Source organism: Centropristis striata, chromosome 4 (assembly GCF_030273125.1).
Source record: "Centropristis striata isolate RG_2023a ecotype Rhode Island chromosome 4, C.striata_1.0, whole genome shotgun sequence".
Lineage (NCBI taxonomy): Eukaryota > Metazoa > Chordata > Actinopteri > Perciformes > Serranidae > Centropristis > Centropristis striata.
This window is the reverse complement of record NC_081520.1, coordinates 41026501-41045390: the sequence shown is the minus strand read 5'-3', so window position 1 is coordinate 41045390 and position 18890 is coordinate 41026501. Positions and strand designations below refer to the sequence as shown.

Below are 18890 nucleotides of genomic sequence, written 5' to 3'. Positions count from 1 at the left end.
AAAGCCAACTTGTATTTTTTGGCCTAAAACAGTGATTTAATTTGGTAAAACTTGGAAATATAAATGATTGACATTTAGGGCAATAATGTAAGTTAGCACAACAAAGGAAGCCAGTTGCCTGCTCAAAAACAAGTTGGTGAGTTGTTGTTACTTATATCTTTAAGTTGGGGTTCACAACAAGGGACAATAGTTCCGATAACTCTTATTTCTTTGTTGTGAAATTTGGTCATTAGCGAAAGCTAGCGGCTAACTGATGCTAGCTGCTTGTTACAGCTACAAGAGTAGCCATTAGCGTATCAATGCTAACTCAAAACTGTGGTCACAACATTAGCTGACATTCATAGCGGCGTTCTTGTGCCAGAGAAATTCAGAGTTGAGCAAACTCAAAAACAAAACTCTTGGCTGCCCTTAAAATTTTATCGAAGTTTATTGCCTTGAAATTTTGAGTTCACCCAACTTTTCTTTTTTTGCAGTGTAGAAGCTGCTGTCAAACTGGGGCACTGAATGAATGTAAATGACCATCATCTTGGCACAAAATCATCTGGGGCCTCATGTTCAACGCTGCGTACGCACAAAAACATTGCGTACGCTGTTTTTCCCGCACATGCATGTATGAAAGGTGAACTTGCCGTGAGAATGTGCGGTGGCAACACAAACTTTTGTTTGGCGGAAAGTAAGTACTGTCTTTTCTGCTGTATTTAAAATGTGTTTCATGTCTAAACTCAAACTACATACAACTGGCTTTGTGTTTACATAGTTTATAGCTTCCGGACAATGAAGGAAAATGGCGTTTTCCACCCTCAATAACCCGTTCCAAATATGAGGGGATAGATGATTTTATTGTTGATCTGTCATTATATTTTAAATTTCACCTGCGTACTGCTGCTTACTTGTGCAATGACAGTATGTTGAAGTCTGTATGTTTTTAAAGATTGTATATTTTCTTAAGTCTATAGCCTATATTTTGCTATTTCCATTATTTTTATATACATATATACCGAATTTCCCTCTGGGGATCAATAAAGTATTTCTGATTCTGATTGATATTGAGCTCACAAATACCACAGATAACCTGTCTCAATTACTGTGTCAAAGTCCCGATGGCCGATTGTTTCCCCTTTGGTTTGACATGGAGATGTTAACGCTGCAGGTGCACAGCGATCCATGACCACAGATCCCTCTCCCCAGAGAAAAATGTGTGTGGGAAATCCTTTCAGAATAAGTCAGGTGTGGTGCATATTTGATCCCGTATGTGATGTTTAATTGGGACAACAAGTTAAGCGTGGCTTATAAACTGATGCATAAAAATGCTCTATCAATTCTGAAAAAGCTGCGTTAACAGCCACAGTGAAACCTCGCTGCTGATCCCAGAGCTGAGGCTCCAACAAGCACATTTTCCTGCCTCCACCTCGGAGATTGATTTGCCTTTTCTTTTTTTTTTAAATTAGCGGTCATGCCGGCGATGTATAGTCATTTGCATGTCATCTGCGTATTCATTTGCGGGAGGAGCTGAGGCGTGGTTGGTGGCTCGTGCATGTGCTCAGTTCCAGGGTAAGGTGGGCAGAACCTGGCTTAACCACAGTTTGATACATGTGGAGGTGAGTTTGTGTGTGTACTTTTCTAGTTTTGGGAGTACGCCATCTTTCAGTGTGAAAGCTACGCGCTCTTTGATACACGAGGCCCCTGGTGCCAGCACTTGCTCCACATTTGTACGGCAAATTATCATTTTGAGAGCTGCTGTTTACTGCACTCTTGGATAAGTGACTGTTGAGAAGGCATTTGAGTGACCCAATTTTATATACATGTCAGTCTGTTTATACTCCTCAGCTTTGCCATCTTTGTGCCTTCATCATCACTCTTATTGTTGAGGATTGTGACCTCTGATGCTGATTTTTGCCTAATTGACCACTGCAGGGCTTCGGTCAGAAAGCATGCAAGACATCAATTGGGTTTATAACGTTTACTGAGGGACTGTGCGACGTATTCTGGTACAATGCAGTTTCTGAAATTATATCACAAAAATAAAGGATTAAATTATCAATGTACACAGCTCTAAATATATGCAATTGAATAGACTGGGCTAAACAACCACTTCACAATATATAAAATGCATTTAACTCTATAACTTAATATTAATGAATATAACTTTAACTTGACTGTTAACTACGTAGCACACACATATATATCAGCAGTAGTATGAAGGCTACCAGTCATAACAAAACTCAGTTCAATTCAGTTAGCATACAGACGCTAACGAGTGAAAAAACAGACTATTTAACAGCTGTAAATACACATCAGGAGCGACAAATCACTATCAAAAAGGTAAGTCGTGCTCTCATTAATTCCCCATCACCATAACCACAACTTACATCATCAGTGACTGCCGTACCACTGCAAACAAAATGTAAATCGACAAACGTGAGACAGGAAGGAACTGCGTGCATGCTTTGAAAATATAACGTCCAACTTCAGAATAAAAGCACAAATACAAAACCCCATTTCTAACTTGGAGAATTCTTAACACTTATCCTTGGTCTAAGCTGACAGAAAGCAAACTGCAAACACACAGTCTACAGGTGATGCGCTTTCTCCCCTCACTCCAACAACGAGGAGGAAACAAGCGAAGACAAGTGTTTGCATGTGTGCAGAGGAAGACGCAACACTATTTGCAGAGACAGACAGGCAGACAGACAACCGAGAGACTTGGCACAAACAAAGGATTCCATTGAAAATATACAACTTGCATAATGTCTTGAATTTCCGTTTACACTCGTCTGCACAGTCTGGTTACACAAGTTAAGAATGATACTGCATATTTTGTATGTGGAGGCTTTGAGATAAACTTTGGCAATGACTGGAAATGTGGTGAAGTCTGTACCAGCCTCTGTGGAGCTACTGCAGATAAATACCTGACCTGCTGTCAGCACACATCTGGAGCTGCAGGAACAGCAGGGGTCTAAGGACAGAATAATGTTAAGTTACACAACAACAAACTGAAAGAGAGGACTGTGGTCGGAAAAGGTAGTCAGCCTGTTGACTGACCTAGTTTATTCTTGGGCAAATTGTTATGTAGCTATGACAATGGCCCACCAATCCTCTGGAAGGATTATCACATTAAGAGGAGGGAAAGCTAAATTACTAAATGACAGAAAGTGTGAGGTCTCTGGAAAGTGGGGTTGAATTGATAATTTAGAAACTATATACATCAATGTCTGAGATAAAAGGTTACGACAACGGAACCAGTGTTGGCAGGTTACATGCTTCAAGAGGAAATTATTCCCAGCTAGCAGTTCAAAAAAGGTGTTCCAATGCACAAGATTGGACACAGAGCGCCTAGCAACACATGGAGGCCAGGTGTCCAATAATCCACTCTGTTTCAGCTGAAGGCCAAACTCCTCACCACTGTTAAATGAAAACCATTAACATACGAGTGTGGGTTGAACTTTCAGTGGGGCAGCAACTAACGGTTATTTAATTGTCAATTCATTCTATGACCATATACTCAATTAATCGATCAGACGTTTGGTCTATAAAATGTCAGAAAATGGTGAAAAAGGTAAATCGGCATATTTCAAAGCCCAAGATGAATCCTAAAATATCTTGTTGTAACTAATCAATGAATCTTTCACCTCTAACTGTATTGCACCACCTTCATATTGTTGCCATCTGATGAAAATCCTGCATATTTAAAATGTCAAATATGCTTATTTATTACTCTGACATTCATTATGAAATCAATTCATTTTCTAGAGGGTTTCCAAAGGTTTTCATAAGCATAAGAATGGAGAGAATTAAAGCCATGTAGTCCTTGAAATAAGAGCGCATTATTATTATATTGGCTTCATTTGATAATGGGCCTTTCTCTCTGTTTTGGCTTTTGGTCAACAATTAAAGCCTGTGTTTTACACATTAGAAACTGTGCTTTATGAACATGGTCTGTAGAGTGAATGACTCTGTAAACACAGGCTGGCATTTTAGCTTGGAGGGCGGATTACTCAATTTTAGGAAACCAATGATAGACACTAAAACGGCCAGTAGGGCTGCAGCCAACTATATTTTTATCATTATCCATTAACTTTGAAATTTCTTTTTTCTTCTTCAACAATCGATTAACTACTGTTTGGTCTATGAAATGTCAGAAAATAGTAGAAAAAATGCTCAGTTTCATATGATATAAAAGCCTCCAAGCATTTTCAGTCATTTATGGTTTTAATTTTCAGTTTTTGTTGAAAGAGGATGTGGTTTGTGGTGCTGCTGAGCTGTATTGTGTTACACAGAGAGGTGTTACTGTTATTTATAATACCATCATCATATATACCATCATTGATATACATTTAGGCAGAAAAAAACGCCTGCCAGTATAATATATTCTAAAGCACCACAAACTGCAGCATGGCAGTATTTAAAGTTGATTCAGATGATCACTGAGAGAATGTTTATGGACATCTACAACTGACATATGAACATCATTTTGTACTTTAACCCTTCATCAGGCAAAGAACTATATTTGGTAGTTAGAGTCAGGTAATATTTTGAGAAAAAAGTTGCAAATTTACTAGATTAAAGTGGCAAACCTACAAGAAAAAAAGTTGCAGATTTAAGACATTTAAAGTGGCAAATCTGTGCGAAAAAAGTCGCAGATTTACGAGAAAAAAGTGGGTAAAAAGCAACTTTTTTTCTCCCAGATTCACCACTTTAAATCATAAATCTGCAAAAAAAAATTCCGTAGAATTGCCACTTTAATCTCGTAAAAAAATTTCTCAAAATATTATTTTCGTATGTTTTTTTTTTACACATTCTGGCAGTATGTAATATCCTCCAATATTCTCTAGGGTTGAAATTTGGAATTTGCAAGTATTTCAATGAGTGCCCTATTAAGGGTTAAAGTGGTGAATCTGGGAGAAAAAAAGTTGCTTTTTTCCCACTTTTTTCTCATAAATCTGCGACTTTTTTTGCACAGATTTGCCACTTTAAATCTCTTAAATCTGCAATTTATTTTCTTGTAGATTTGCCACTTTAATCTAGTAAATTTGCAACTTTTTTCTCAAAATATTACCTGAAGTTACCAAATATAGGTATATCTTTGCCTGATAAAGGGTTAACTGGCAGTGCATGGAGCGAATAGCAATTAGCATTAACAAGAAAATCCCCAAATTTTGAGGTGACTGGGTTTCAGACAGGAATGTTCGGAATAACATGCCAAGGCTTTGGGCAAACTTCCAGAGATAGATGTGAGTATGTTGTGGGCGAAACACCCAAGTGTTGCCAGCTCCTATTTAACATGCAAGTGCCAGTGTTGAAAATAGGCCCACTCTCCCGGTCCAGTCCATTCTTTTACACTGCTGTGCTGTGGATGGTGACAGCAGCGTCATTCACACATGACAGTTGGCTGCCTGGCTGGTCAGAGGTGCCACTGCTGCTGTATGTCTCCACCAGTCTGGATAACAAGACGGCGCAGTGGGTAAACACTAGAGCCCGACTGATATGGGACTTTTGAGACCGATGCGGATACTGATTTTAGAGGGGGAATATTAATCACTTAACAATATATTCACAGTTATAGTAATTTTTTGGGTTGGAATGAAAATAGACCCTTTTATGTGGATTGTGCACTGATTTTTTTTCTGCAAATGTACCCAGTGAGCTACTTTCTCAAGCATAAAACTGTATTAACCCATTGAGGCCTGAAAAACCGCTGGGCGATTTTAAAATAAGCCTCTAATTTTCTGGAAATTCTGGGAAAAAAAGTGTGAACTCTTTTACTAATGAATAGATTTTTCAGCCTCTGTAGCAGATAGAAATGAAATTCAAAAAGTATTTGAGAGCTTATACAAATACTACAAAACGACGTAAACGATGTCAGCCAATTCTATAAATGATAACTGAGAAAATAAAGAATCAATAGGACTAGTCTATTTTTGACAAAGCTATTGGCCTCTGTGCAGACCTGTCCAGAAATGGGTCTAGCACTAAGTTGAAATCACCCCCAACAATGAGCTGATGAGAATTCATATCTGGTAATTTTGAAAAGAAAGACTGTATAAACTGCTCATCATCCACATTGGGAGCATATATATTAGCTAGTATTACTGGATTATTATACAAGTTCCCTGTTACTATAATATATCTTCCTTGAGGGTCTGATATGATTGTGGATGCTGCGAAAGGGATTGCTTTTTTAATTATTATTGCTAGGACTAGTCTATTTTAACACCATTTCTAAATCACGCCAAGCCAGGATTTTTACATGATATATTGTGTAAAAAAGATTTAATTACAGCACATATCAGAAAGCATACACACCGAAACCGATATGCCTTTGATAGGCCAATATTGGGCAATAATATCTGTCAACTGATACATCTGTTGGGTTATCATAAACACAAAGAGAGATACAAGTTGCCTTCTGCTTAAACCTTTGGGCTCATCTGTTTTTATACAGCCACCTAAAGCCATTTACTTCTGATAAATCACACTGTACACAGGTCTGCATGAGGACAGTGGGTCAAAAGTAAATAAAAGCAAATGTGAATGCTTCTAATAATGCAGCTAAAGAAACATCAAGACTTGTCACAAGTGTAAGTATGCAAAAAAAACAACAACCCAAGAATTGATTCCAAGTCGCTGTGTGCGGATCAATAATTAACAGACAGCACTCCAGTTAGAATGAGGCAGAATGTGAAAAAATTACAACATCTGCAGCCACCAGGCTTCTCACACACATCCCACACAATACCCGTCCTCAAATTTCACATAATTTCCCAGATACAACATAGATCTCCAGTATTTTAAATTGGTTTGGACAATACTGCAGGCAAAGCAGCTACAGATGGACAGTAAATGATATTGCAAGATGTGGACTTCATGCAAATGTAAGACATAACTCTGCATCAACAGCCTCCTTCACTTGATGTGATAAACATTGATGAACACAAAAAAACAGAGCAGCCATTTCAAACTTTTTCCCACATAAAACCAGGCCTGCGTCTCAGAGAGAGAAAGCTGCCAGACCAGATGGAGATGAGCAAACAACAGTTGTACGCTCTTTTTTTTAAAGGACAGCTCATTTTGTGCAATGTGTAAGTAATATTTGTCACTTCGAGCCTCGCCAGGAGAGCAAGGAATTCCTGTTTGACGAGGGCAGAAAGTCCAGCACAGACACTGGGACTGGATGAGAGATCACCACCAGACACAAACCAAAAGCTGATAGATTTCACTGAGACTGGTATGTTCTCTGTTAATGCTAGAGCCCAACAGATGACTGATATTATTGGCCGATATTTGCCTATCAAAGGCCTACCGGTATCGTGAATATGCTGTCTGATATGTGCAGTTCTGAAAAATGTTTTTTACACAAAATATAATGCAGAAAATGTTGCCTGGTGTGATTTAGAAATGGTGTTAGCTTCTTTATTTTCTCTGTTATCATTTATAGAATGGCTGACAACATAATACATTGTGCGTATAATAATGTATAACAATGTTAAATATTATTAAATAAAGTTTTATGTTTAAAAAAGTAGCCCTCTGGGTATATTTGAGTGGTGAAAAATCATTGCACAACCCACATAAAAAAGGTCTATTTTCAATCCAGCTCAAAAAATGACTATATTGACTACCATATCTGTAATCTATTAATTCCCCCCCTCTAAAATCAGTATCTGCATTAGTCTCAAAAATCCCATATCAGTCGGGCTCTAGGGAATGCTAGCATTTACAATCAATGAAAATGGTTTAGGGCTACAGGTAAAAGGCCAGAGGTAATCACAAAACAAACACCAGACACAGACGCTTCTTTCTTCAACTTAAAAGACAAACAAAGGGGCGTGCATAGAACAGACAGACAGAAATGTATAATAGATTAATGTAAAAACTGGAGCTTTCCCACAGGGCTGATATTACCAGTAGTGTTATCGTATCACTCACATATAGGCATCAGCGTGCAAAGTTAAAAAACATCCCAACACGGAAAAACAGTGTCATCATTCCACAGTTTATCTAGCAGACGCCGATGTTTACAATACTTTACAAATCCTGAGTAGCTGTTTGCTGTTCCAGAGTCAGCTGATAGGGAGGCATGCACATATACATTTTATGTTTATAAGTATTTATATTGCCATGCAATATCGACTGCATGGATAGCTCTGCATCTAAACATTCCTATAATGATTTTCATTTATTTAAAAAAGCAAAAAAACAAAGTCACTAGCTCTAAAACTATTAGAAATATTACATTATTAAAAAAAAAATCAAAGCCTTTATGTGACAATCATATTGTATGTTTGGTGTATTAAGTCTGGCTTTTGTCTCCGGTATAGAATTTGCTACAGCGCTGTGAGAAGAGCAAGATGCTACTGAGATGTTTGCAGCTGATTTAAAACTCAAATATTTGCAGCCATGTTGTTCTCAACAGGATGACAACTTGTCAAAATTTGCATTAGGGGCAAGTTAAAATTGACTTTGGGCAACCGAAAAATCCTTAATGTTGAACCCTGTTATGCCTTGTACTCTATGGGCCTTGGCCTAGAAAATCCAGTCCCGGTCTAGCACAAACTAATCTACCTTCTAGGTTTTCAAAGCCTTTGTCCATTCTGTAGAGTGAAAGCTTTGCTTATCAGTAGGTAACTTGGTCCACAGCCATAACACATAACATTTCATGGGTCACAGAGCCTCTAATAACCTGGTGCCAACTGGGCCTCGGGTCTGATGACATGAGACGGAGCTGCACGTAGGCCAAAGAGCTTGGCCGCTTGCAGGATAAACAGTCATTAATGTGAAAGAAATGTCTGCATTGCAAATAGTATACGCTTATTTGTACACAAAGCTTTATCACAATAAAGGAATAGTACTCTATCATGCTCTGTCGTTCTCTGTGGTGGTTGTTGAATCATGACTTGACAAAAACAAAAAGTCTCTCTACATTTGAAAGTGTTTGCAGTGATTGATAAGTCAAAATAAATGACTTAGCACATGCTCACAGTATGATCCATTGCTTTCGTAATGACATGCTTTGCTGATATAAGCCTGGGCTGCAGCTCGACTGAATTGGCCAGCCGAGGAGGAGGAGAAATAGGGGAGGGGAAGCAAAGGGAGCAGGGGAAGCAACACAGCGTGTTGGGAAGTTCAGGAATCTCAGGATATGATGTAGTATTTGCCCAGGTCTGGAGGGAAAGAACAGACGTCCCCTCAAGTCTCAACACTGAGAGAGGAAAGAACGAAAAGCAGCTCTGACAAACAAAGACGTTACCTAACTGGGAGCAAAATGACAGACATATCTCACTACTGCAGACCAAATTAAACTCTGATGCTAAAGCTAGTTCCTACATTTTAGTATCAATTCTAGCCACAAATTGGCCCTCATTTATCAAACGGCCGTAGAAACGAGCACAGATGTGAGCGTATATTTCGTCTTATGATAGGGTTCACGTGTGATTCATTAAAACGATCGTATCTCTCCAATCACAGTGTAAAAATGACTCGACTGTTGATAAATGTGGCGGCTCGAAACAAGCGTCATTTAAATACCACGCCCTAATATATATAATATATATATAATATATACCTGATTCAGATGGCTGCCTCCAGAGTTTACGACACTGAAGGGCTCAATACGGCCAAAAAGAGGATTTTTCCCCCCTAAAGCCAGCTTTATTAGCAAAGTGCACCGTTACAAATAACAACAGTGCAATACACATTTTACAGAAATATGAAATAAGCAGCAACAGAGGTTTATGAAATAAAAGTAATTATAGTAATATACTCAAACAAGTTCACTGAATATTTTGCATTCAGAGCAAAGACTGAAACGTTTTCACAGCTTTTTGGTTAACAATGGTAAACAATGTTTTAAAGTAGGTTTTAATTAAAAAAGAAGAGGAATTTCTCAGAGTCAGAAAGTGAAACGCTGACGTCCAACAGCTGCAAAACAACAAACTGGTTTAGTTTGGCAGCATAAACAGTGAAAAGGAAGTAAATCAGTGGTGCTGTCAGCAGAGTAGCGGACAATTAAACTCCCGGCGAGGTTTGAGTAATTCATTTATACATCGTGATATATACAGCCTAATAATCTATATAATATCCAAATATTGTTGTTATTATTATGATGGAGATATATCATTCACCTCTTTACATTTAAAGAGGTGTGGCAGCGCTGAGTGGAAATGTTTCTATTTGAGCACCACCGGTGGTGAAGGAGACCAGCAGGATAATAATAATAATAATAATAATAATAATAATAATAATGGTAAATAGCAGTAGACAACAACATTTAATAGCCTCTGCGCTTGAACATTCTGATTAAGGAATTTCACGGTCGCAGGGTGTATTTATTTTAAATTATGTTTTTATGATACATGCTGTAGCCTAAACATGTTTTGCTTTTTCACCATTAAAAAACAAAACACTGCAGAGTTTGATCAGCTCCAGACATCACTACAATAGTCTAAGATCAATTCTCCGTCTCAGACCCCGTTTACACGAGGACGCTCGCGGGTGAAAACGACAAAATATTTTATCGGAAGTGCCTTTCGTTTAGACGGTGATGGCGATTTGGGGGCTTAAAGACGCAAAAATCTGAAACCACCCTCCAGAGTGGAAAAGTTGAATCCTCTCCTCCGTAGCGTGTCGTCTACACTGACAAGACACAAAACTCTGATCTGATCTGCTCACGTCACGTATGTGTTTACGTCACATACATGCTCCAGGACAGGAAATAAAGAAACGTGGGATTATTTCCATGGTGGGACCTTCAAGCTGCTCTGGCAGCTCTAATAAACTTACAGGAGTCTTTCCACCAAATGTCCAGGATATGTACAGATAGTATTAGTGAACAGAGAAGGATCTGGAATTACCTCCATCACATTCTGGATGCAGCGATTGGTGGGAGGAGCCAGACGGCTGTGAACGAGACCTGGGAGATCTAGTGGATGGTGGAGAACTTTGTGGAAGGAGTAGCTGATGAAAATGTGTGGCGTGAAAACTTCTGCATGCCCAAAGATGCTCTTATGGCTTTAAGTGATGCCGCCTGGCTGCATACAATCCAATTTCACACACTTTTGCGTCACCGTATGCAGCAGATTTCCTCCTGAAAACGCTCGTCTAAACGAGGAATAAAAAGTGAAGACGTGACGCCACTTTTGCGTCTTCTGTTCAGACCGTCCTCGTGTGAACAGGGCCTCAGACTCTACGCTGACTCAAACTTGCGTACACAAGCTGAGAGCAGAGTGAGATCTGATCGTACCCTTCGCTCACGTCCAAATTGATAAATGCCGAGGCTTGTGTAGAAATGATCGTACGCCCACTTTACACTCACTTTCTGTCGTATGCTCGTTTGATAAATGAGGGCATTGTGTGCCACATAACTGGATGTCAGTTCTGGAAAAATGAGCGTACCAAGGAAGAAATGGAAATATGACACCCAATCTGGCTACTACTGTTCCCTGATTCTGCTCCCTCCTGAACCCCAGGTGTTTATTTTGAATGGCAGCTTCTCCACACACTTTTCAGGGGCTCATCTTGTGACAGCCATAAAACCAGATATCTGTTGCTTTGTGAACATTTAAAACCCATCAAGCAAATTCTTCCCTCTGTTCTTACAGCTCTGGCTTTCACTGTGCACGGACGAAGCTCCAGGCTCTGTGAGCTCAGGCTCACTTCACTGTTATGTTCCTGACAGGTGACATAAGACAGGGACCCAAAGAGCCTGACACTAGATCCGCAGATAAAGGGTCTAGATGGATCATGGAGCTATTGTGGCACAGTGCTCCGAAAAAAGCATGAAGGGACTTGGAGTGGAGGTTCAGATACATTTCATTTCCTGGAGCCAGAAACATGTTAAGATATCCTGTCTCATGTGCGAGCATGTCCTCAGGTTGACAAAGGAAAATATATCCACTTAAAGTTCAAAGGTTCTGTAGACTAATTTAGTCATTTTTTGATAACATGGCACAAGAAGCAATATCCAAATTTAAAGTCATTTTCAGGCTTTGCTAGAAATGAAAAGGTCAAAAAATCAGGACTGGTCGATACGGATAACAATAAATATCAGAATATTTTTGACCAAATACCTTGATCATGATATTGCAACAGTATTATAGTGTTGCTTATTTGTGCGAGTTTCAGTTTTTGAGATTCAATCGATTGCATTTATCCAATCCTCTGGGGTTAAAACTCTTAATAAATGTAGCATGGTGTGTCTTTGCCTGCAGAACACTCTGTATCATGTGATTAACTTAACCTCCACCAACTGTCTGTCTGCCTCTATATCAATGCCACAATCAGTTGGACCTTTGGAACTTAAATAAACAACTAGATAAATGTGCTATGATAAATAATCTGAGTGACGGATCATTACAGCAATCTAGATACTAGACTAGAAGTGTTTCATAAGGTCCCAGAAATCCTGGCTTGGACTTCGCCCCCCGGCATGTGCACCGTAAATTGATACAGACACATTTGGAAAGCCGGCATTGTTATGTGACAAGCAGCAAGGGTCATAGATGTAAGAAACGTGTAAATTATTTGGATTGGGTAGACTAAAAATCACAGTGCAAAATGCAGCTGAATGTGTGAGGATAAATTGGGGGAAAACAACAAGTGTGTTTCTGAGTGGCTGTCTGACCAACTGCAGGGGTGTTAATAGGACAATTATATATTCAGCTGAACATGAGTCAGTATTGTTCATCCATATTAACCATGATGCTTTTTTTCTGCTCCCCCTCCCCCATCTGGACATCTCCCATCACTGACCCTTGCCTCGACCTGGCCTACATTTTCGGTTTCATACACCACGCGAAAAAAACAGGGTTTCACTGGCTTGCACTAAAAACCACACAGGTTACAGAGACACTGAAAGGTCGGCAGGATATAGTCCAAACAAACACAAATTTGGCATCTTCTCAGACTGCAGTGAAGTGTGTAACTATGTCGACTGCCGTCACAGTTCTGTGAGCAAACACAAGTTGTTACACTTTATTAAATGATGCCGGATGAAGGAGCCTGTGAGTCACGGTCAGATCATACGGGATGTACCAGCTATTCTAAAAAGGGATTTAACATGAAAATAAATATGAATGATTTATGGCTTTCAAAGATAATTGTGTCATAGAGTCACTTACTGGATGCCGTTGAGGTGGTATACCAAAAATATTGAATATATGTTGCACTGTTCTTAGTTTAGGTTGTGGCTGTGCACTTCTACATATTTGATTTAATGTATTTTTGTCTAATACCTCTTGGAAATAATGTTAATATACTGAATATATTATTAGCTGTTTTAGTAGGGTGTGGAAGTGCATATAATGTCAGAACATAGTTGATCGGATTATCAACATCTGATCTGAAATTTTGACCGAATCCATTTTTTGTTTGTAAGTAAATGTATTATATATTATTTATTGAATCTATTTATCTGATGATAGTTAAAGTTTAAGTTCAAGACAAGCGTTGTTCAATAAATGCACAATGTTTACAAAGTCAATGAGTAATTGTGATGAAAAAGATAATTACATGGAAGATGGTGAAAAAGATGAGAAAGTAACTACACATTTTGTTGCATTTTTAAAGAATGGTTTCCTTATACCAACACAGTAACGGCCGTGAAATATCCTGCATGAGCTTCCTTTGACATGTTTTCACCGAACAAACAGGAACGACGGCAGTAAAATGGCACACCTCAAGGAGTGGATAAGGCACAGGCCTGGGCCCAGATTAAAATGTATAGTGTAGTTCTTTAGTAGGAAAAGGCTAAACTAATATAGTATGTTATTTATTTGAGTATTTCAAGTAAGACATGAACTTCTGTTTGAAAAAGGGGTGGGGGCACAGGTGAACTAATTACACTGTCGTCTGATCACACAAAAGAACATCCCTCAAGAAAAACGGCAAATGGACACACCTCTCATGAACTGGTGTCAACATAAACCCACCAATCACGTTTAAACTGAATACACAACAGTGTATGGACCATGACAGCACACAATTGTGTGTGAGTATGAGCAGTTTTTTTTAGATACCAAGCTTGACAAAGAAGCTGTGAAGCCTTATAAGAATGAATCCTGGCAAACTGTTTTGTACTGACATGTCCATACAGGCATAATAGAAAAAATTGAAAGTCATTCACACATACAGACACGCACAGGCAAACAAAGTATTACCATGTCTCCAGGGGTCCTTGGGCTCCACAGCTCCAGAGATTATATCCTCATCTGAGGGAAACGTCACTCTTTTGCCACTGGGTTTGTGTTTATCATCCCCCTCCTCCACTGAAGGGTACAGTCCAGCCGGGTCCGTGGCACCAGCATCTGTGCTGCCTGTCTGGCTCGCATCTGATGGGCTCTCTGCCGCGCTGCCAGCCGGGGGATCCTGCGACGTGGACTCTGAGTCTAAAGTATTGTCTGAGAATGATCTGATATTTGTTGATTCAGCCTCCAACACCCCACTCTCATCAAGACTCAGATCCACACCTATGTCCATGTCCCCGCCATCATCCCCTGCTGGATCAGTGTGCTTATTATCTTCCTTCATTTTCTCCACTCCAATATCATCCTTGTGCTGCTCATCATTAGAAAAGATCAAGTCAGTGGGATTCACCAGCGCAGGGATGTCTTGAGCACTGCTCTTTCTGTTTCCATTGACCTCATCAATTTCCAGTGTGTCTTGTGCCTGCTGGTTGTCCTCCTCAGCTGCCTGAAGGTTGTCAGTGAGCTGAGGCATCAAGTACGTTTCCGAGGCCTCTGTGGGAACAATGTTTTGTTTTTCCGTGTTGCTGTCCGTCATCAGTTCAGAGATCCGGGGGATGACCCCGTCTGTGTTGTTGGTAGTGTTGTGATCATCATCCACGTTGCTTTTAGTCTTAACATTGCACAAATCTAGACACTGCTCTTCGATATTCATGATTTCATCTCCAGTAAAACTCAGTCTTTAACTGTGCCAGACAGCCTAGATATTGGGTTAAACAGTAACTAGGAACCAACTGACAAGGATAAGCCCGTCTCTGGCCTTTGTCTCACAACAATATACGCAAATGTGCTCCTATCCTGGTCCTTTATTGACCAAATTATATTCAAGTGCAATCAGAAATGTATAGCTATATTCTATATAATTAGTTTGTTGTACTTGGGATGATTTAAATGATCACAAACACAGGTGCCTTTGGTGCATCCCTACAGAAAATAGCTAATTAAAGTGCAATTTCACACAAATATCAATATAAGGAATATGTGAAACACCGTTTCAATAAGTGTTTATATGCCAAACCAGGCAAATCTGCTTAACTATCACCCAGGCAGGCAAACCACCACTTAATAATAATTTCTGCCAACCGTGTCCTGTAGCTGCAAGTGGTCAGCACACTGCCTGCAGTATTTAAGAGGACCAGGACAGTCAGTAGAAACGAACCAGTCACTCAGGGAGCCTCCATTACTAGCACAGTGAGACACTAAACCGATTCATTTGCATGAATTTGAGCGAGCTAATGCTAGCTAGCTTGCTAAAGTTGTTTCCCGTCCAGGCCCGTGTACGGTCGCATGCCCGCTGCTGTACGTGAGCCCGTCTGTCTCACACCGACAAAGTCCATTCTTCTGTGTCCAGAAAAATATGTCCCAGCTCCTGTCTCACCCTCTGTCGGCTCACAGCCCTCCACCAGCGGCAGCCACAGAAAAAACAGGCGTCACACTCCGAGCAACGAGCATGTTTCGGTGGCTAACGTTAGCGCCTGGCAACCCGAGCCGAAGCTGCAGCCTGACGGCACTAATAGTGCAGATTATTATGAGATTCTCAATGTGTTTCCGACCGCTCAGGTGTCTCAGGTGTCCCTCTGCCCGGGAGAAGGACGGTGGACCTGTTCTAGTCCAGCGCTACCATTCGCTAGCTTGTTGAAGTCCAACAACTGTTTGTTGTTCACACGTCTGACGTCAGCACGTCTTTACCCACAGGGCGCGTTCAGCAGCGGCTGCGTTCCAGAGGGTTGCAAAAAAAAGAAGAAAAACAAACATATCGCGACACTGTTAAAAATATGTTAAATAAGTCATTTTTTTGTCAAAATTGTTTTGTTTTAAAATCGCCTCCATCCTCAGTTGATCAGATCATGTGATTTTACCCCTTTAAGATAATGTCCTATGTCAAGTGTGTGACTTAAGCGGATTTATAATGCCTAAATCTAAATAAAATGTGACAATTTTTTGAACATGCCTTTATGACTTAAGCAAGATATGGTAACACTTTATTTTGAAGTATGTACCTACATAAACATTAATGACACTTTGAAGTTACATTAATACTCTTTACGTCTTTACCCACAGGGCGCGTTCAACGGCGGCAGCGTTCCAGAGGGTTGCAAAAAAAGAAGAAAAACAAACATATCGCGACACTGTTAAAAATATGTTAAATAAGTCATTTTTTTGTCAAAATTGTTTTGTTTTTTTTGCCTAAATCAGCTTTTCATGACGCCGGCCACCTATGGTAAAACCGCCTCCATCCTCAGTTGATCAGATCATGTGATTTTACCCCTTTAAGATAATGTCCTATGTCAAGTGTGTGACTTAAGCGGATTTATTATGCCTAAATCTAAATAAAATGTGACAATTTTTTGAACATGCCTTTGTGACTTAAGCAAGATATGGTAACACTTTATTTTAAAGTATGTAACTACATAAACATTAATGACACTTTGAAGTAACATTAATGCTCATGATACTTGTCATGTCATGTTTCTGACAGGCTTGTGTGACTCTTATGTAGACACCTTCAAAATAAAGTGTTGCAACCTGACGGCACTAATAGTGCAGATTATTATGAGATTCTCAATGTGTTTCCGACCGCACAGGTCTCTCAGGTGTCCCTCTGCCCGGGAGAAGGACGGTGGACCTGTTTTAATCCAGCGCTACCATTCGCTAGCTTGTTGAAGTCCAACAACTGTTTGTTGTTCACACGTCTGACGTCAGCACGTCTTTACCCACAGGGCGCGTTCAGCAGACGCAGCGTTCCAGAGGGTTGCAGAAAAAAGAAGAAAAACAAACATATCGCGACACTGTTAAAAATATGTTAAATAAGTCATTTTTTTTGTCAAAATTGTTTTGTTTTTTTGCCTAAATCAGCTCTTCATGACGCCGGCCACCTATGGTAAAATCACCTACATCCTCAGTTGATCAGATCATGTGATTTTACCCCTTTAAGATAATGTCCTATGTCAAGTGTGTGACTTAAGCGGATTTATAATGCCTAAATCTAAATAAAATGTGACAATTTTTTGAACATGCCTTTGTGACTTAAGCAAGATATGGTAACACTTTATTTTGAAGTATGTAACTACATCAACATTAATGACACTTTGAAGTAACATTAATGCTCATGATACTTGTCATGTCATGTTTCTGACAGGCTTGTGTGACTCTTATGTAGACACCTTCAAAATAAAGTGTTGCAACCTGACGGCACTAATAGTGCAGATTATTATGAGATTCTCAATGTGTTTCCGACCGCACAGGTGTCTCAGGTGTCCCTCTGCCCGGGAGAAGGACGGTGGACCTGTTCTAGTCCAGCGCTACCATTCGCTAGCTTGTTGAAGTCCAACAACTGTTTGTTGTTCACACGTCTGACGTCAGCACGTCTTTACCCACAGGGCGCGTTCAACGGCGGCAGCGTTCCAGAGGGTTGCAAAAAAAAGAAGAAAAACAAACATATCGCGACACTGTTAAAAATATGTTAAATAAGTCATTTTTTTGTCAAAATTGTTTTGTTTTAAAATCGCCTACATCCTCAGTTGATCAGATCATGTGATTTTACCCCTTTAAGATAATGTCCTATGTCAAGTGTGTGACTTAAGCGGATTTATAATGCCTAAATCTAAATAAAATGTGACTTAGGCAATTTTTTTGAACATGTCTTTGTGACTTAAGCAAGATATGGTAACACTTTATTTTGAAGTATGTAACTACATAAACATTAATGACACTTTGAAGTAACATTAATACTCATGATACTTGTCATGTCATGTTTCTGACAGGCTTGTGTGACTCTTATGTAGACACCTTCAAAATAAAGTGTTGCAACCTGACGGCACTAATAGTGCAGATTATTATGAGATTCTCAATGTGTTTCCGGCCGCTCAGGTGTCTCAGGTGTCCCTCTGCCCGGGAGAAGGACGGTGGACCTGTTCTAGTCCAGCGCTACCATTCGCTAGCTTGTTGAAGTCCAACAACTGTTTGTTGTTCACACGTCTGACGTCAGCACGTCTTTACCCACAGGGCGCGTTCAACGGCGGCAGCGTTCCAGAGGGTTGCAAAAAAAAGAAGAAAAACAAACATATCGCGACACTGTTAAAAATATGTTAAATAAGTCATTTTTTTGTCAAAATTGTTTTGTTTTTTTTGCCTAAATCAGCTCCTCATGACGCCGGCCACCTATGGTAAAAATCTCCTCCATCCTCAGTTGATCAGATCATGTGATTTTACCCCTTTAAGATAATGTCCTATGTCAAGTGTGTGACTTAAGCGGATTTATAATGCCTAAATCTAAATAAAATGGGACTTAGGCAATTTTTTGAACATGCCTTTGTGACTTAAGCAAGATATGGTAACACTTTATTTTAAAGTATGTAACTACATAAACATTAATGACACTTTGAAGTAACATTAATGCTCATGATACTTGTCATGTCATGTTTCTGACAGGCTTGTGTGACTCTTATGTAGACACCTTCAAAATAAAGTGTTGCAACCTGACGGCACTAATAGTGCAGATTATTATGAGATTCTCAGTATGTTTCCGACCGCTCAGGTGTCTCAGGTGTCCCTCTGCCCGGGAGAAGGACGGTGGACCTGTTTTAGTCCAGCGTTACCATTCGCTAGCTTGTTGAAGTCCAACAACTGTTTGTTGTTCACACGTCTGACGTC

At 39.7% G+C, this 18890-nt stretch overlaps 1 protein-coding gene across 1 annotated transcript in view; it reads right to left on the bottom strand.

Annotated features, from left to right (window-relative positions):
- ppp1r37 (protein phosphatase 1, regulatory subunit 37) overlaps positions 1-16216 on the bottom strand; it is a 65834-nt gene extending 49618 nt beyond the window's left edge. The window contains exon 1 of the mRNA XM_059330729.1: positions 14154-16216. Coding sequence (XP_059186712.1) covers positions 14154-14892 — 739 coding nt within the window. The 5' untranslated portion in view covers positions 14893-16216. The remainder of the gene's footprint in view (positions 1-14153) is intronic.
- Positions 16217-18890: the final 2674 nt, after the last annotated feature.